This window comes from Equus przewalskii, chromosome 15 (genome assembly GCF_037783145.1).
Source record: "Equus przewalskii isolate Varuska chromosome 15, EquPr2, whole genome shotgun sequence".
Lineage (NCBI taxonomy): Eukaryota > Metazoa > Chordata > Mammalia > Perissodactyla > Equidae > Equus > Equus przewalskii.
Genome location: NC_091845.1, coordinates 73,080,773 through 73,101,074, shown reverse-complemented (window position 1 = coordinate 73,101,074; position 20,302 = coordinate 73,080,773). Strand labels below are relative to the sequence as shown.

Here is a 20,302-nt window from a genome sequence, read left to right as displayed (position 1 = left end):
CTTGCTGGGGTTCCCCCACGCAAAAGCTTTCCCCGGTTAGAGGGTTTCCACTGCACGGCAGTGGGAGTCCTGGATGATCCCCAGATGCGTGGCCCCTCCCCCACTCCTTCCCTCACCCGCGGCAGTGATCCCAGTCTCTAGGGGAGGGAGCAAAGTTCTCTCTTACCCCGTTCCAGCTCCTCCCAGCCGGCTCCAGCCTCTCTGCCCTCTGTGGTTTGGCTGCTCTAGGTCTCCAATGATTTCTGTTGTTAGGAATTTTTTTTGGTTAGAATGCAGTTGCTCTTTTTGGTTGTAATTTGGAGGGGAGAAAGTCCCGGGTGAACTCACGCTGCCATGTTGCTGACGTCACTATCCCTGTTTCTCTTTTTAATTGTCAGTTTTTGCTTCGTGTGTTTTTGGACTCTGTTGTTACGTGTATATATGTTTATAATTATTATGTCTTCCAGGTGGATTGACTCTTACTTATCATTATAAAATATCCTTCTCTGTCTCCAGGAATTTTTGTTTTAAAGTCCATTTTGTCTAATATCAGTATAACCACTCCAGCTCTATTTTAGTTACCATTTCCATGGTATACCTTTTTTCCATCCTTTCACTTTCTGTGTTTTTGTCTTTGAATTCTAAAGTGTGTTTCTTCTAGACAGCATATGGTTGGATCATGGTATTTTTTTAATGCAATCCCTGCCATTACTTTTTGTTTTCTATATGTCTGTCTTTGTTTTTTCCTCCTTTATTGCCTTATTTATATTAAATGGGTATTTTTTAGTGTAACATTTTAATTTCTTCAAAAACTTTTAATTGTATTTTTTTAGTTATTAGCAGTTTTTGTAAGCATTACAATATACATCTTAACGAAAATTTACTTCAGATTTATTCTAAGGAAATATAAAAACTTTACTCCTATATAGCTTCTTTCCTCCCTTTCTTTTTTGTGCTTTTATTGTTACACATACTCATCTAAAGATGTTACAAACCCAACAATATATTGTTATAATTCTCACTTGATATAATTGTATTTCTTTTAAATAAGCTGAGAGAAGAAAGGGAGCCAAGTATATATTTATAGAGTTTGTTATATTAACCTTCTTATTTACCATTTCTGCTTCTCTTCTTTTCTTCCTATGGATTTGAAATGCCATCTGGCGTCATTTCCTTACTCTTACACACCTTTGCTCCCACTTACTTCTTTTGTGTTTCTTGTCAGATGTAGTAACATTTCTATGTTATTGGCTCAACGATACCGTAATACAGTTTGTTTTATACAATTTTTTTTAATCAGTTAAAAGAATACAGGATAAGTGAATATGAAATTATATTGTCTTTTATAACTACTTAGTTATTACCTTTCGGCAGTTTTTTTCCTGTGTAAATTCAGATTTCTCTGTGGTGTCATTGTTTTCAGCCTGAAGAAACTTCCTTTAATATTTCTGGTAAAACAGGGCAGCCAGCAACAGATTTCACAGCTTTTGTTCATCTAAGAATGCCTTTATTTTATCTTTAGCTTTGAAATACAGTTTTGCTAGATAGAAGATTCTTGTTTGATAGTTTTTTACTTGTAGTGCACTGAATGTGTTATCCTGTTGCCTTCTGGCCTCCATTGTGTCTCATGAGAAGTCAGCTTTTAAACTTATTGGAGTTCCGTTGTGTGTAATGAGTTACTTTTCCCTTCTTACTTCTAAGAATTTTTCTTTATGTTTGGCTCTCAGTGTTTTTCCTCTGATGCATCTGGGTGTGGATCTCTTTGCAGTTGTCTCGCTTGGACTTTGTTGAGCTTTGAAGATGTATAGATTAATGTTGTGCATCAAATTTGGAAGTAATTTGCCATTATTTCTTCAGATTTATTTCTGCTGCTTTCTTCTCCTGGTATTCCTATTACACTCATCAGTGCACTTAAGGGTTTCCTGGTTTCTCTCAAGCTCTGTTCATTTTTCTTCATTTCTTTTTTTCCTCTGTCTTCAGTTTGCATGATCTCTATTGATATATTCTTCAAGATTACTGCTTATTTCTTGTGCCAGCTCAAATCTGTTGAGCCCTTTTAGTTAATTTCCATTATTTTACGTTTCCACTGCAGAATTTACATTTGGTTCTTTTTTTATTTATTATTTCTATATTTTTACTCATATTCTCTATTTAATGAGAGATAGTGTCATCACACTTTTCTTTCTTTCTTTCTTTCTTTTTTTTTTTGCTGAGGAAGATTCACCCTGAGCTAACACCCATTGCCAATCTTCCTCGTTTTGTTTGAGGAAGATTCACCCTGAGCTAACATCTAGGCCAGACTTCATCTATTTTATATGTGGGTCACCACCACAGCGTGGCCACTGACAAGTGATCTGGGTCCATGCCCAGGAACCAAACCCGGGCTGCCAAAGTGGAGCACACTGAACTTAACCACTAGGCCACAGAGCCGGCCCTATACTTTTAATTCTTTAGACATGGTTTTCTTTAGTTCCTTGAACGTATTTATAATAATTGCTTTGCAGTCTTTGTGGGCCAAGTTTCTATTGCTTGCTCTTTTTTTTTTTTTTTTTTTTTTTTTTTACTATATAGGTCACGTTTTCCTATTTCTTTCTGTCTCATAATTTTTTGTTGAAAATTGAACATTTAAGTAATATATTGCATATATGATACACTGTGAAACAATAATTTAGCTACTCTTGATAATGATTCTCTGTCCCCCCAGAGATTGATGTTGTTGTTTGCTTGGCCACTTTGTTTAGAGTCTTGGTTGAACAAACTCTGTGAAGTCTGTTTCTCTTGCACTGTGCAGCCTGTGCTATCCCTGCTCAGATCTTTTTTCCCTTATTTTTTATCATTTGATTTAGGTACCTAGGGGTTACCTCTATGCCAACGTAAACCTCTTGTTAATCAAGGTTGTGCTTAAACCTCTTCAGCCAGTTAGATTTTTACCTTTTACTGTTGGATGTGTATGTGGCTTGAAGGTTGCTATCACGGTTCAGGGAATTTCCTTTTCCCCATGGTCAGTCAAGGGACTAGCAGCTTGGCAGTTCCCTCTGATGGCTCCTGAGAAGGGCATCCTTGGGCATGCACAGTCTTCCAGACTAACAGGGAAGCATGTGATTTAATTTAATTCAATTTATATATTTTAACTTTATTTTTTAGGACAGTTTTAGGTTCACAGGAAAACTGAGGGGAAGGTGCAGAGAATTCCCATATACCTTTGCCCCTACACATGCATAGCCTCCCCCATTATCAACATCTGCCAACCAGAGTGATACACTTGTTATAATTGACACTTCACACATCCTCATCACCTAAAGTTCATGGTGTACATTACAGTTCACTCTTGCAGTTGTACATTTGTGAGTTTAGACAAATGTATAATGATATGTATCCATCATTATGATATCATACAGAATATTTTCACTTCCCAAAAGATCCTGCATGTTCTGCCTGTTCATCCTTCCTCCCCTCCCCACAACCCCAGCAACCACTGATCCTTTTACTATTTCCATAGTTTTGCCTTTTCCAGAATGTCATATAGTTGGAATCATAGACTAGGTAGCCTTTTCAGATCAGCTTCTTTCACTTAGTTATATGCATGTAAAGTTCCTCCATGTCTTTTTGTAGCTTGATAGCTCATTTCTTTTTAGTGTTGAATAAATTCCATTGTCTGGATGTTCCACAGTTTATTTATCCTTTCACCTACTGAAAGACATTTTGATTGCTTCCAAGTTTTAACAATTATGAATAAAGCTACCGCAGCTTTTTGTGAGGACATAAGTTTTCAGTTCCTTTAAGTAAATACCAAGGAGTGCTATTGCTGGATTGCGTCGTAGGAGTATGTTTAGTTTTGTAAGAAACCACCAAATTGTCTTCCAAAGTTGCTATACCATTTTGCATTCCCACTAGCAATGTATGAGAGTTCCTATTGTTCCACATCCTCACCAGCATTTGGTGTTAGTGTTCTGGCCAGTCTAATAGGTGCATAGTGGTATCTTGTTATTTTAATTTGCATTTCCTTGATGACATATGATGTGGGGTATCTTTTCATGTGCTTATTTGCCATCCATATGTTTTCTTTGATGAGGTGTTTGTTCAGGTCTTTTGCCCATTTCTTAATTAGGTTTTTTTTTCTTATTGGGTTTTAAGAGTTCTTTGTGTATTAGATAACAGTCCTTTACCAATTTTATTTGATCAATTTATAAAAATATTTTTTCTCCAGTCTATGGTTGTATTCTCATTCTCTAAACAGTGTTTTTTGCAGAGTAGAAATTTTTAATTTTAGTGAAGTCCAACTTACCAATTGTTTCTTTTAGGGATCTTGCCTTTGGTGTTGTATCTAAAAAGTCATTGCTGTATCCAAGGTCATCTAGGTTTTCTCCTGTGTTATTTTATAGGAGTTTTATAATTTTTCATTTTAGATTTAGGTTTGTAATCCATTTTGAGTTAATTTTTGTGAAAGGTGTAAGGTCTGTGTCTAGATTAATTTTTTTGCTTGGGGATGTCAGGTTGTTCCAGCACTGTGTGTTGAAGAGACTGTCTTTGCTCCATTTTATTGCCTTTGCTTCTATGTCAAAGATCAGTTGACTACATTTATGTGGGTCTATTTCTGGTCTCTCTATTCTGTTCCATTGATCTATGTGTTTATATATTGATTACTATAGCTTTTTTTTCCCTTTTTTCCCCAGCTTTATTGAGATATATTTAACATACAACATTGTGAAAGTTTAAGGTGTACGATGTGTGATAATTTGATATGCATATATATTGCAAAATGATTATACTATAGCTTTATAGTAAGTCCTACAGTTGGGTAGTGTCCATCCTCCAACTTTGTTCTTCTCCTTCAATATTGTATTGGCTATTCTTGGTCTTTTGCCTCTCCATATAAACCTTAGAATCAGTTTGTTCATATCCCCAAAATAACTTGCTGAGATTTTGATTGGAATTGCATTGAATCTATAAATCATGTCAAGTGACTTCTTAACAATATTGAGTCTTCCTACCTATGCACATGGAATATCTCTCAGTCTCTTTGGTTCTTCTTTCATTTTGTTCATGAGAGTTTTATAGTTTTCCTCATATAGATGTTGTATGTGTTTTGTTAGATTTGTCCCTCAATAATTACTTTTTGGGGGTGCTAATGTAAATGGCATTATTTTCTTCAAATTCCACTTGTTCGTTGCTGATATATAGGAAATTGACTGACTTTTGTATTTTAACTTTGTATCCTGCAACCTTGCTGTAATTGCTTATTAGTTCCAGTCTGCTTGGTCAATTTTTGAGGATTTTCTACATAGACAGTTACGTCACCTGCAAACAAGGACAGTTTGACTCCTTCCTTCCCAATCTGTATACTTTTTATTTACTTTTCTTGTCTTACTCCATTAACTAGAATTTCTAGTACAATGTTGAAAAAGAGTAATAAGAGGAGACATTCTTCCCTTGTGATTTAGTGAGTTTCGAGTTTCTTACCATTAAAAATGATGTTAGCTGTATAGTTTTTTGTAAATATTCTTTATCAAGTTGAGGAAGTTCCCTCTACTCCTAGTTTACCAAAAGTTTTTATCATGAATGAATGTTGGATTTTGTCAAATGCTTTTTTTATATCTATTGATATGATCATCTGACTTTTCTTTTTTTAGCCTGTTGATGTGTGATGGATTACGTTAATTGATTTTCAAATGTTGAACCAGCCTTGCATACCTGGGTTACGTCCCACTTGGTGATGGTGTATATAATTATTTTTATATATTGTTGGATTCAGTTTACTAATATTTTGTTGAGGATTTTTGCATTTATGTTCATGAAAATATTAGTCTGTAGTTTTCTTGTAATGTCTTTGTCTGGTTTTGGTATTGGGGTAGTGCTGGCCTCATAGAATGAGTTAGAAAGTATTCTCTCTGTTTCTATCTTCTGAAAGAGACTGTAGAGAATTGGTATATTTTCTTCCTTAAATGCTTGGTAGAATTCATCAGTGAACCCATTTGAGCCTGGTGTTTACTATTTTGGAAGGTTATTGGTTATTGATTCTATTTATTTAATAGGTATAGGCCTATTCAGATTGTCTATTTCATCTAGTTTATCATTTGTGGACATAGAATTGTTCATGGTATTCCTTCATTTTCCTTTTAATGTCCATAGGATCTGTAGTGATGTGTCCTCTTTCATTTCTTCTTTTTTTTTTTTTAAAGATTGGCACCTGAGCTAACATCCATTGGCAATCTTTTTTCTTCTTCTTCTCCTTCCTACAGCCCCTCAGTACATAGTTGTATATTCTAGTTGTGAGTGCCTCTGGTCGTGCTGTGTAAGACACTGCCTCAGCATGGCCTGATAAGCAGTACCATGTCTGTGCCCAGGATCCGAACTGGCAATACCCTGGGCTGCAGAAGGGGAGCACGTGAACTTAACCACTCAGCCATGGGGCCAGCCCAGCCCCCCTCTTTCATTTCTAATATTAGTAATTTGTGTCCTCTCTTTTTTTCTTAGCTAGCCTGACTAGAGGCTTATCAATTTTATTAATCTTTTCAAAGAACCAGCTTTAGATTTTGTCAATTTTCTCTATTGATTTCTTGTTTTCAGTTTCATTGATTTATGCTCTGGTTTTTATTATTTCTTTCCTTCAACTTTGGATTTAATTTGGTCTTCTTTTTCTAGTTTCCTAAGGTAGAAGCTTAGATTATTGATTTTAGATCTTTCTTCTTTTTAATTGTGCATTCAGTGCCATAAATTTCCCCCTCAACACTGTTTCACTGAATCTTACAAATTTTGATAAATTATGTTTTCATTTTCTTTTAGTTCAAAATATTTTTAAATTTCTCTTGAGATTTCTTCTTTGACCCACATGTTATTTAGAATTGTGTTGTTTAATCTCCATGAATCTTGGGATTTTCCAGCTATCTTTCTGATACTGATTTCTAGTTTAATTCCATTGTGGTCCTGGAGCAGGCATTGTATGATTTCTATTCTTTTAAATTCGTTAAGGTGTTTTATGGCCCAGAATGTGATCTCTTTTGGTGAATGTTCTAGGTGAGCCTAAGAAAAATGTGTATTCTGCTATTGTTGGATTCAAGTAGTCTGTAGATGTTAATTATGTCTAGTTGATAGATGGTATAGTTGAGTTCAGCTATGTCCTTTCTGGTCTTCTGCCTGCTCAATCTGTTTCTGATAGAAGAGTGTTGAAGTCTCCAGCTGAGATAGTGGATTCATCTATTTCTCTTTGCAGTTCTGTTAGTTTTTGCCTCATGTAGTTTGATGCTCTGTTGTTAGGCTCGTACACAATAAGGATTGTTATGTCTTCTTGAAGAATTGACCCCTTTATTCAGTATGTTATGCCCTTTTTATCCCTGATAACTTGCTTGGCTTTGAAGTCTGCTCTGTCTGAAATTAATATAGCTACTCCTTCTTTTGATTAGTGTTTGCATGATATAATTTTTTCCATCCATTTACTTTTTTTTTTTTTAAGATTTTATTTTTCCTTTTTCTCCCCAAAGCCCCCTGGTACATAGTTGTATACATTTTCAGTTGTGGATCCTTCTAGTTGTGGCATGTGGGAGGCCGCCTCAGCATGGCTTGATGAGCAGTGCCATGTCTGTGCCCAAGATTCAAACCGACAAAACCCCGGGCCACTGAAGCAGAGTGCTCGAACTTAACCACTTGGCCACAGGGCCAGCCCCTCCATCCATTTACTTTTAATTTATATGTCTTTATATTTAAAGTGAGTTTCTTGTAGACAACTTATAATTGGGTCTTGTGGGGAGATGTTTTGTTTTGTTTTGTTTTGCTTGAGGAAGATTAGCCCTGAGCTAACAACCTCCACCAAGCCTCCTCTTTGTGCTGAGGAAGACTGGCCCCAAGCAAACATCTCTGCCCATCTTCCTCTACTTTACATGTGGAATGCCGCCACAGCATGGGCTGATAAGCAGTGTGTAGGTCTGTGCCCAGGACCCAAACTGGCAAACCCCAGGCTGCTGAAGCAGAGCACAAGAACCTAACCACTACACTACCAGGCTGGAGTTGGGTCTTGTTTTTTGATCCCTCTTAGAATCTGTGTAAGGGAGGGCTCTTCTTGGCTGTCTTTTCCCTGGTTCTCTCTGTTAAATTTTTGGCTGTCCTACTCTTTCATTTGTTGCCACTAGTATCAAAGAGCTACCAACAGCCTCTTATTTGCTTTTCATTAAGATCTCCATTGTTTTCAACAACATCCTTAGGCAAGGAATTTTCTGTACTCTATTCCAAATAAAGTCTCAGTCTACCCAGACAGAGCTACAAAGTTTCATCCTATGGTCTGCCTCAGCCCCTGGGTAGAATTTTTATGCCACTCAACAGGAGCTGGGCACTGGGACAGCATCCCTCTTGACTCCCAGAATAATACCCCTGTTCTATGAACTGGGTCCAGGATAACCCCTGGTTCTTGGCTTGCCTATCCAGGTATGGAACCTCTGCTCTACAAGGAAGCTGAGGTGGGGCAGGGCATTCAGGGCCCCAGTATTCTCAGCTGTGCCTGGGGTAGTTACTACCCCACAAGTAGAGGATGGGAAGGTTAAAGGAGCCTTATTCCTCCTAGCTGCTGCCCAGAACAGAGCTTCTAGTTCTGGATGGGGGACTAGAGAGAGAGGGAACTCCCATCTTCTTTTCCGTGTCTGCCCAGAGTAGACCTCCTGGAATAGAGTTTCCATAACAAAGAGCTGTAGTGAGGGAGAAGAGACAAAGGAAGGGAGCAGCTGGTGGTTCACATGGTACTAACTCTCACCGTTCATACTGAGATTTAATAGACTTTCTTAAATAAATGTTTCTCCATTTTCTCTATGCCCTTAGGACAATTTCTAAAGACTTTAAATGATTATATTTTATAATTTTCACCAGTTAAAAGGTGGTTTTGCTGGGAAGAGGATATGCCAGGCTTCTCCCTCCACCATTCCAGAAATTCTACCTTGATTTGCACGCTTTAAAAGAAAATTCAATAACCTTTTTGAGCCAAACTTCTGATTTTTTCTTTAACATTGGTATGTAAAAGCAAAGGACAAAATATAGGAAGGACCACACACACGCGCACACACAAACACACATTCTTTCTCTCTCTTTTTCTCTCTTAGTAATACATTTGTTTTCCTAAAAATACTCCAGGAATATGGGAAGCAAAAATCTTAAATTTTCAGTCCCTCTCTTTTCAAAGGTAACCACTGTTAACAGTCTAATATGTGTCCTTAGGGATTCTTCAGAACCTTCAGAGAGAGCCTCATGTTATGAAAAAATTAAATAAGTGATACATGAACTGCTTCCATGAAAATCACTGCTGCTTCTGTTGTGTTTCTAGTCATTCATACCTAGAAAAATTCCTTACGGAGCAAATGATGGAAAGGAGGGAAGATGTATGGCTCCCACTCATCTCATATAGAAATTCGTTAGTCACTGGAGGTGAAGATGATAGAATGTCTGTGAACAGTGGAAGTAGTAGCAGCAAAACCTCCTCAGTAAGGAATAAGAAAGGACGACCCCCACTTCACAAAAAACGAGTAGAAGGTAAGTCTGCCCTTACACTATGAGACAAACAGTTTGCCTGATATTATAGACTTAAAGTGGTAAACAATATTTTGTTTGAAGCAAGATAACACTGTTAAGCACATTATTTCCCTGTACATTTGATACACGCTGACAGGTTCACGCAAAAAGTTTGCAGTAGACAAAGTGGGACAGAAAAGGGTCAAGGAAAAAAGTTAAAAGAGCATGGAACATTGAGGAAAATAGGCATGGAGGAAAAGAGGAAACACTTATGAAGGTTAATAAAATTGATGCCATACCATAGTCCTCTAATACATTAAAATTTAAAACAAGGTAGTCACAATGTTATTCTATCAAAATTCATCTTAATATAGGAGAGATTCTGGTAAGTTGAGGGTAGTCCTCTGCAGCAAATTGAATATTTGAGAACAACTTTCCATTTCTACCACTCGGGTGGATAATTTATTTTTTAAATATTAAATAAATAATAAATAAATAATAATAAATAAATGATAAAATAAATTTAAACATTAAAATAATGGTGGCCAAATCTGGTTTTATAACCCTTAGGGACTGTAGGGAACAGGGACTTTAATTGTCATGAAAATGTGATCAATAGTAGATATTCATATATCCAGAAAGACTGAAAATTGCTTTATTAAAATAAAGCACTACTTTTAAACTAAGAGAAAACTCAAAATCAAAATGCTTATTTCCTCAAACAGTCTTACCCCTTCTCCATGCTGCTTCTAATAAATTTTCTCCAAACTGAGAGAGGAAGGCAGTGATCTAAATCCTGCTCTTTCGCTCCTTTTTACAACCTTCTGTTATCTTTCAGCATCTCATCTCTGCTGCCTAAAAAATAGTGACTCATCAAAGATTTTGCTACAATGTGTCACAAAATTAATTAGAATTTAAATCTAATGTTTCTTTCATCATTGGGGAGGCAGTATTGACTATTTATGAAGACTAAAAACTCTAAAACTCAAAGTTTTAGAACTCAAACTTGGCTTTGTCATTTTTCAGCTGTGGACCCTTTGGGCATGTTACTTAACCTCTCTAAGCCTCAGTCACTGATCAAATGAAAGAAGATCAGAGCACCTATCCTGTCAGCTATTGTGAATATTAAATGAGATACTCCAAATAAAACACTTAGTACACAAAGTGCTTACTTAGCACAGTACTTGGCACAGAGGTAGCATTTGATAAATGTTAGCTGCTGTTGTCAGAATGTCATCATCATCATTATCATCCTATAGTAATGCCTCTTATCTAGCATCAGTCCGTGGATTAGGCTGAATGTCTATTTCAAAGAGAATAAAAGATTTGAAAATATTCACAGAATTAATGTTAAAGTTTAAGATTTCCTTTCAAGTTTCAGCTATTGGACTTAAAATCTTTTTGGTCCAGAGAATTAAAATTCAAAACTCTGGGTGCTGGCCCCGTGGCCGAGTGGTTGGGTTCCCGTCTGCTTCGGTGGCCCAGGGCTTCACCGGTTCAGATCCTGGGCGTGGACATGGCACCGCTCATCAAGCCATGCTGAGACGGTGTCCCACACAGCACAACCAGAGGCACTCACAACTAGAATATACAACTATGTACTGAGGGGCTTTGGGGAGAAGAAGAAGAAAAGAAGAAAAAATAAGACTGGCAACAGATGTTAGCTCAGGTGCCAATCTTTTTAAAAAAAACAACTTCAAAACTCTGTCTTTGTACCATAAGATCCTGAACTTTTCTCTAAAGAATGACTCCAGTTGTTTCCTTTTGAAAAGGTCTTCTAGAACAGCCTCTATCAGGGTGCCCCACAAATATATATATATTTTTTTCCTACTCAGAGCTTTTCATAGATGTGATATTCACATTAGCCAGCATTCATCAAATCCTTGCTATGTACCAGGAATGTGTTTTATGTGCATTATATTGTTTAATCATTTACTTGACTAATATTTGTAAAGCACTTAGGTCAATCTCTGGCATATACTAAATGCTTTATAAATCAATTCTGAGTTCAACACTAACATCCAGATTTTACACTGAAGAAACTAAGGCTTAGAGAATTTAAATAACAAAAAAAATTCACTAATGAAGCAGTCAGTATTATCAACTTCAGGACTAAGAGAAGCATAGATGGACCAGATAACCTAATTTGGTAATGAAGTTGCAAAAAAGAAAATGTGTCTATGTTAGTTCAGAATTTACCAAGTGACTAAAATAGGTTATGTACCCAGAACCCTTAGAGAGCAGAGTTTCATCTGTTTGGGATAAAGATGAGAGAGCTTTGCAAGAAGTGTTTTCTGAGGAATCTTTAGGGGTTAGGAGGAATCTCTTCAAGAAGAGTGACTTCTTCCTGAAGTTATTCGTTCATTCAGTAAGCCTTTACCAAGCAGCTTCCTAAGAACCCCAGCTAGATGCTGGAGATTCACATTAATAAAAGAGCTCATAGTGCAGATGGGGAGACAGAAGCAGACACTTCCAGGTCAGCATGATAAGTGCTCTGATGGGCCACAAAGGTTCTCTGGGAACATACAGGGAGTGACCAAACTTTTAATAAAGTGGGAAAGATTTTCTGGAAAAGATAATATGTAGTTAGTAGAGAGCTGAAAGATGAGTTGACCAGGTTAAGAACCTTTTGATACTATTATGGTCATAAAATTTTAAGTGTGGTAGAGAATAAAAGTTTTGAATTAGATGTTGAATTAAAAATAGAATGAATAAAAGAAGATGAAACATATCCTTGCTGATTAACTAAGAAGAGATTCAGTAGAAACTTCTGATCAGTGGAATGACCTTAATCAGACAATAGGTAGGTATTTCCAGAGACAAAAGCCAACAGATTGTATACATGTGTCTGACAAATTTTCAGAAACCTGAGAAATACTACACAGAGAGAGGTGGAATGCTTGATGGCAAATGAGGAACCTAACATGTGTACATCTCTGAGCATTAATGAGGGAGGAAAACAACAGGATTCACACTATATGTTGTGATTCAAATTCTTCAGAAGGAAAAAACATAGCAGTAATACTTTTTTTGGTCATCCCATATTAAGAAAATAATTTAGAATTTTTATAGATAGAAACTTTAGAATTATGTAATATTTTATCAGGCTATAGTTTAGGTATGCAAATAATGCTTTAATCTGCTCAGATGTTTATAAATGATCTTCAGAATAAGGATAAAACAGTTCCTGGTCCCTTGAAGAAACTTAATTACAGAAATAACACATACACATGACAAATCACCTGCCGATGCAGGACAGTGTATAATTAAGTCCTAAGTGAGCAGTAATGATTCTATTTCCTCTATGAATTAAGAGAATAGTAAGTTAGGGCTGGGTGGGGTGCTCAGGGAAGGCCTCCCCAAAGAGGTAGAACTCAGAGGCATGAAAACAGCCTCTCAGCCCATCCCCACATGTATGACATGGCAAAGAGTTATTTCTCTAGTGACTAGTGTCCAATTGTGCAACAGGATTTGCTGATTTCTTAGTAAAGGCCAGCAAGACTTTAAGTGCTGCTGCCTCAGGCCCTTGTAAGGCTCAGTAAATAGGCCCTTTATTGCTTGAGCAAAGGAAGGTTAGAGGGGTCTCTGGCCTCATGCTTCCCCTTATATTGTGAATTAATCCTTAGCGATCGAGGGACTTGGAAGAGATGACAATGTGTGGATAGCTAACATTTGATGGTTACATACATTACCTCATTTAATCCTTACAAATCTATGAGGTTAGGTACTGATATTCTCATTTTGTATATGAGAAAACTGAACTTTGGAAGTTTAATGACTTAGACAAAGTCACACAAGTGAGTGGTATAACTGGGATTCAAACAAGGCAGTCTAACTCCAGAGCCATGCTCTTCAAGTCTATGCTCTAACTTCTCCCAGAATTCACCCATGACATTCTGTGACTCTAACTGGAATTTTACAGATGAGAGTCTGGATAATACGTGGCTAAACAGGACTGACACCATGATTCAGACTCCTGGCCCCTTGCCGGCACCACAGCTCACTTCCACTGTACTTCGGGAGAATAGCCGGCCCGTGGGAGAACAGATTCAGGAACCCGAGTCTGAACATGGTTCTGAACCTGACTTTTTACACAAGTAAGTAGTAAAAATTCGTTTCCTTGGCATAAAGCCTTTAAAGAAAGAAGAACTATGTTTGTTCATCAGAGCATATTACTGGTCAGTTCATGAGAGAAACACCACTACAAATAGAAGTTAAATAATTTATATTACAAGATATATAATAAGTGTGCAAAAACTTGTGTATATCAGTTCGTCAAAGTCCAGAGACCCTTAAATGCATGGTGTCTCACTAAGTACTGATTTCAGTTGGAGTTTGCAGATTATTGGGCAAGTCTCTTTCTTCTCAGAGACTTGTCAAGAAGACATGCAGGTTACTTCCTTGGCAGGAGAGCAGATAAGTCTCTGCTAAGGTTGTTACTAGTCTGAACACCAAATAAATAGACTAGTTGTTACTTTTATCATCCATTTAATTAATAGTACTTTATCTTGGTTAATTTTATATTTTGAACTTAAACTTTGTGCATTAAGAATTAAAATATTTGATAAATCCTGAGAATGGTTACCCTTTTAGCTAAGAGTGAATCGAGGTCTTACCTTTTCCCACACTAGCAATTAAAATGTTTTCTAGTACCAGAGCTCTGAAAATTGTGGAAAAGGCAAGTGTGATGGCCTGACTTTTGCTATAAAAATCCTTAACTTTTTCTTTGTTGTTTTCCATCCAACCTTGAAATCTCTTAGCTCTTCACTTTTGTTTCTCTTTCTTTTGGGGTAATGCTATGAATTGCTCTGATGAATGAGAGAATTCTCACTTGCAGTCAACAAATTTAGCAGGTTGAAAATGGAAAGAGGCAGTGTTAGAAATATTCAGATCCTGGGTTTTCATAAGGCATCTTCGCTCCGAGGATCTGCCGTTCTTCAAAGCTGAAAGGATACTCCCTGTTAGCTGTCGCGTCACTGGGCACTCTTAGAGGGTGCTTGGCCTCATGACCAGCATTCCCACTCCACTTCCTGTGGGGTGGGTTCCTCCTTGGAGCAGCCTGCCTTGCTTGCCTGACCTTCCCACTTCTCAGTCCCTCCTGGCTGTGATCTGTCTTCTCTTCCCTGCTACAGGTTTACAGGGTTAACCAAGGTGGTAGCCCCACACAGGACAGCTGCTTACAGAGAACTTCATGCAACAGATTTTGTCTACTAAGAATTATTAAAGTTTACATCCTATAAAATTCCCAAGGAAGCATGTTTATGCAAGTGTCCATGTGCCGATAGATATAGAGTGCAGGTGAAGATTTGGCCCAACATGCACCTGACCCCAAATCTCTCAGAAGGACTGAGAAAAAATGTGTTATCCCCTTCTTTGTCCAACTCTGGAGAGCTCTGAGCCACCAGCCAGCAGCATTTCTGTCCCTTTGGGGACTGGCTGTGAGGAACACTTGTGAGTAGGGCAACAGCTGGTTACAGAGGTCTGAGAAGTGTCCTTGTTTGGCAAGGATTTGGGGAATGAAGTTGATAATTTAAGTACCTGTATGGAGGGGAAAGTTTTCCTCAATCTTCTTAGGATGCCTAGCTGGGTCTGAAAACTAAACTGACAAAGATAGGTTAACAGGAGAAAAGGATACAGACTTTCTTGAATTTTTACATGTACATGGGAGCTTTTACAAGAGAATGAAGACCTGAAGAAGTGACCAGAGCAGGAAGTGTTTATACCTTTTAGACAAAGAAACAATAAAATTGTGAAGAATTGATAAAACAAAGAGTTTTGGAGTAGGGATGGTCTGAGTAGGACTGGGTAGTCCTTATCTTCCTTAAGTAGGAAGGTAAAAGTTTTACAAGCTTTGCAGATTCCTGTGGTGCCATCTCTAGGCTGATAAGAGTCTGTCTCCAGTAGAAGGAGAATGTATTTCCTGCCTTTAGGCAGCAATAGGAGAACTTTTTCTGCATTTACTGCTTAATTGCCTTCAGCTCAAAATAACTTTTATCTCAGAAACCTATCTTGGGGCAACACATTCTGATTTCCTTCACACCTAACAACTAGCCACAGCCAGCTTCTCTTAGAGACTTAGGGATCTCTTTGGGCAATTACTGCCACTTCTGCAAAGAGAGATCCTTTGATACAGTGATCTCACCCTTGGCCCTGGAATAAATCCAGTTAACTCCCCCTTGATGAGGATTAGGCCAGCCAGCTATGGCCTTCTTAGCATGGGACTGATTAGCTAAATTCATTATCTGCTGCCACAAAATGAATAATAGTACCCTCTCTTAGTCCTCAGATGCAGATCTCTTGGTTAGGCCAGCCGAAATTAGAAGACTTAAATCGGAAGGACAGAACAGGAATGAACTACATGAAAGTGAGAACTGGAGTAAGGCACGCCGTGTAAGTGTTAACAAGTATCACAAGAACATAAGGACTGTGTGATGCTGGTCATTTTGTGGAGTGACTTGGGTTTCTCTGATGTTTGATCTCAGGAGTTAAAATCCTAATTCAGGATACACTCTGCAGCGCAGGACAGGAATGGAGAGCACAGGCTCTCAAGCCCTTCAACATTTAAAGTCTAGTGCTGCTACTTGCTAGCTTTGTGGCCTTGAGCAAACTCTAAAACCTCTGAGCCTCAGGTTCCTCATTTGTAAAGTTGGGATGACAGTACCAATCACTTAGAGTTTTGTGGGAGGTGACACATAGCTAAATAAATGTTAACTACCATTGTTATTGCATTTAAATTATACTTCCTTCTGATGAGTTGAGATAGAATCTTGAGTGAACCAAATGAATGATCCTTAATTACCTTAGAGGTCAGTATCATAATTTGTGCAGTCTATAGTTTGTAATTGGAAGGTATGCTTTCATTGGTTGGAAGACCTAATGTAAGAAAAAGCCAAGACTTGAAATTCCACAAATCTGAACAGCTTTCTGATTGTGCTTTTTTCTTATCAGTCGGGGCCTAATGGAGGAAGATGCTGAGCCCATCTTTGAAGATGTGATGATGTCATCCCGGAGCCAGTTAGAAGATATGAATGAAGAATTTGAAGACACCATGGTTATTGATCTGGTAAGGAAATTTCATACGTTTTTAAAATGTGAAGGTATGGTGTAAGATGATGCTTTTGTTTTCAGAACCCTGTGGGAGGAGGGGTGAGGTGAGGAGGAGGGGGTAACACTGACCAGCAGTGGGCAGGGCCTATGAAATGCTTGTGCGCATTTAGATGAGCTTATGTGTTTTTTAAGCCTGCTTTCAAAGCAGTCAGATTTTGAGTTCTGGCTATACAGGAACTGGTCCCTTGAAAAAGAGCTCACGGTAGATCTTGTCTTTCAGTATAGCATATGCATCTGGCCTCTTGTACTTTAAATTGGAGTCTGACAGTATACCCTGTACTCCAACATAACAACCAGATGCAGAAAATGGACCTTATTTGTTCGGTATGAAAGGACATCTTTGAAGTAAGGAAATCTGAACATGGACTTATGTGTAGGTGAAAATTATTAACTTGGTCAGGAATAGTCATGCATGGTGGTTATGGTTTTTTGTTTTATTTATTGAGGTAACATTGGTTTATAACATTATATAAATTTCAAGTGTACATCATATTTCAACTCTGTATACCACCAAAAGTCTAGTTGCTAAAGTGGTTGTGTTTTTTTAAAAGTTTCCATCCATTAGAGATATATTTTGAAGTAGTTATAGGTGAAAGTACATGAAGAAAAAAGGGGATTCAGTGAAACAAGATTGGCCAAATATCTTGACTGTTGTTGAAGCCAGGTGAATGGCACATGGGAGTTGATCATAGTACTTTCTCTGTGTGTTAACAATTTGCTGTGGCTGCCATAACAAATACCACTGACTAGGTGGCTTAAACAACAAAAATTCATTGTCTCTTAGTTCTGGAGTCTAGAAATCTGAGATCAAAGTGTCAGCAAGGTTCATTTCATTCTGAGGCCTCTCTCCTTGACTTGTAGGTGGCCATCATCTCCCTTTGTCTCCACATGATCTTTCCTCTGTGCGTGTTTCCTCTTCTTATAAGGACACGAATCATATTGGATTAGAACCCACCCATATGACCTCCTTTTACCTTAATTACCTCTTTAAAGGCCCTATCTCCAAATAACAGTCACATTCTGAGGTACTGGGGTTAGGGCTTCAACATATGAATTGGGGGGACATAAATTTAGCCCATAACATTCTGCTTTGTATGTTTTAAATTTTCCATGAGATCATGTCACTCCAATCTGTAACCTCCCTCTTCCCAGCCCATCAGTAGCTTTCCATCTACCTGCTTTGGGGAATTCAGTCAAGTTTTGTCACCTAGTATTTGATCAATTTTGTAATTATTCCATGATTAAAAGATATGCTCTATGTTTATAGGCCCAAAAATTTATATGCATTTACATGTTCAATTTATTCATAATTTGAAAGCCTCTTTTTTTTGTCTAAGTGGTAATTAAAAGCCAAACGCACTCAATTTTTTTTTAAATGTATGCTCCATGTAAGAGCCAGAGTCTTTTCCTTTCAAAATTGACCCTTAACAGTTCCGTGTTATATCATCAGAAATATTAGAAGCTTATTATTACAGTTCATTGTCTTAATGTATCTCAGGAAAAAATTAACTGGCTTCTCTTTCCAGCCCCCATCAAGAAATCGGCGAGAGAGAGCTGAGCTGAGGCCAGATTTCTTTGATTCTGCAGCTATCATAGAAGACGATTCAGTAAGTGTTAAATTTATTATGCTTTTTATTTATGGTTCCTGGGTCTTGTTTTTGCATGAAGTTAATAATTGTGTTTCTCATTTTTCTAGGGATTTGGAATGCCTATGTTCTGAAGTCTGAAGAAAATTTACAAATCTGGAACTCTATTATTTAGAGCTAGAGGCCTATATACTGTGATAGCTTGTATGGGGAGAAAACACTTTTGATGTGATCTTATTTGTTTTTTAATCAAATGATTGCGGTCAACCCCTTTTTGCAGTGACAGAAGAGGAGCATGTAAATTACCCAAGGGAATGTTGGTGAATGTCACCTCAGAAAGACTGACCTGAAAAATCATTTGTGTCCTAATATTGGACTTATCCCAATACAGATGTGTGTGTTTTTCTGGAGGGAGGAAGAAATTTTAAATTTTTAAAACAGCTGTCAAGATAAACACTGTTATACACCTGTTTTATGAAAACTCAGCACTGAGTAAAAAAAAAATATTTTTAACTTTATTTTCCTGTTGTACAATTTAAAAACCGTTTTAACATTTTGCCTTTTTATGTTTTAAAAGCTAACCATTTTTATTAAACCTATGAGTAAGCAGCTCATCCTAATTGCCGAAGAGTGTTTTGGAGCTCACTGGATTTGGTTGACCTTGTGGAATATAGAAATATGGTGGAGCAGAATATTGACAAGCTAAGATGAAATTCTGATCGTGCATCTCTGCCAAAAACCACACACCCTCTGTGGATATGGATATTAATTCCAGATTTTATATACTCTTGAATAAAAAGGTTTATTTTTATTTATAAGGGGGCATAAAATAAGAAATGTCCATGCAGCCATTTTTCCAACAGATGCTGTACACCGTTCATTTTATATAGAATAGGGAGATTCAGATACAGTACATTTTCTATTGGTATTTGTTCTGTGCATTTTTAGCAACTTCTACCAGCAAATAAAGTATTCTCAGTAAAACAAAAATGGTTCTCAAGTTATCAGTTTGCTGTTTTTACCACTTATTTCATGCCCTGCCAAATTCAAGTTACATAGACTTCCATTTTCTTAAAAAGATAATCATGACAAACTCTTTTGCCATTCAAAAGTAATTTTAAGTGTAACATAACTGTGTCTACTTCCCATGCACTTAATACCCTTATGCGCTAATTTTGTGAATTAAGTTTACCGATTATAGAAGTATGTGCTGCATAGAAGTCTGTGCTTAGAGGGTGAAGTTCCCAAGCTTACCTTGAAATACAGCTACATTTCAGTGTTAAATGTGCATATTAAGAATTCTTTGGGGGAAAGAAATTATGAATATTCAGGACAGCCTTTGATGGTTTAGAGTTACAGTCTGCTTAGACCTTTTATGACTTGCTGCTATTGTTTTAAAAAGCCCACTTAGTTTCTTCCTTTCTGATTTTTAAAGTAAGCCTCAGAATTTCCAAACCAATCCATCCACAGCTCTTTCTGGGCTGGTTTTTAAAGTAGCTGCAACAGAATCATGAGGCTTTCCCTTTTTACCAAAAATGAAAAGCATTTTTTAAAAGAATCTGTGCACCTAATGATTATCTTTTGTGCGGGAAAGCAAAATGGATTATTTTATTCATCCTTTTAATAAATAGACACAAAACAGATATTTCTCAACATTTGTACAGTTCTGAAAAAACTTGGTCGCCAAAAATGTTTAATCTGCTAATTTAGCAATTCCTGGGTTCCAGTTACGGGGGCTGGGGTCTCACTTTCTTCTAGAAATGTGGGCTTCACTGGAAGTGAAGGGGCAGGAATGACTGGACTGTCCACCACACCAGCCCTGCCTACCTGTGGTTCTGGCCAGGGAGCAAGCCAGGAGGTGACCTGGCACATGCACAGATTGATCCTTTGCCTGACAGTTTCATGTGGAAAACAGATGCTGACTTAGGATTGTGGACTACCATGCAACAAAAAAAGGCTTAATATCTACTCCAATGGGTTTCCAGTTCAGTTTGAAGTCAATCGAATTTTTGTATTTTCAGTGTCTCCTTGATTGGTTTTGCTAGTAATTCTGTAAATTGTACATTTGCAATATGAGGTTTTTTTCCTTTTGTACAATTTGAAACTGATGCTTCACCTTTCCTTTAATAAACTATTCAAAATCA

The 20,302-nt window shown here is 37.4% G+C and overlaps 1 protein-coding gene across 6 annotated transcripts in view; it reads left to right on the top strand.

Moving 5' to 3' along the window:
* STAG1 (STAG1 cohesin complex component) overlaps positions 1 to 20,302 on the top strand; it is a 363,800-nt gene extending 343,498 nt beyond the window's left edge. For all 6 annotated transcript variants that reach the window (XM_070576138.1, XM_070576137.1, XM_070576141.1 and 3 more), the window contains 6 exons: positions 9,281 to 9,486; positions 13,388 to 13,562; positions 15,745 to 15,855; positions 16,414 to 16,528; positions 18,099 to 18,179; positions 18,269 to 20,302. In XM_070576138.1, the coding sequence (XP_070432239.1) occupies positions 9,281 to 9,486; positions 13,388 to 13,562; positions 15,745 to 15,855; positions 16,414 to 16,528; positions 18,099 to 18,179; positions 18,269 to 18,292 (712 nt within the window). In that variant the 3' untranslated portion in view covers positions 18,293 to 20,302. The remainder of the gene's footprint in view (positions 1 to 9,280; positions 9,487 to 13,387; positions 13,563 to 15,744; positions 15,856 to 16,413; positions 16,529 to 18,098; positions 18,180 to 18,268) is intronic.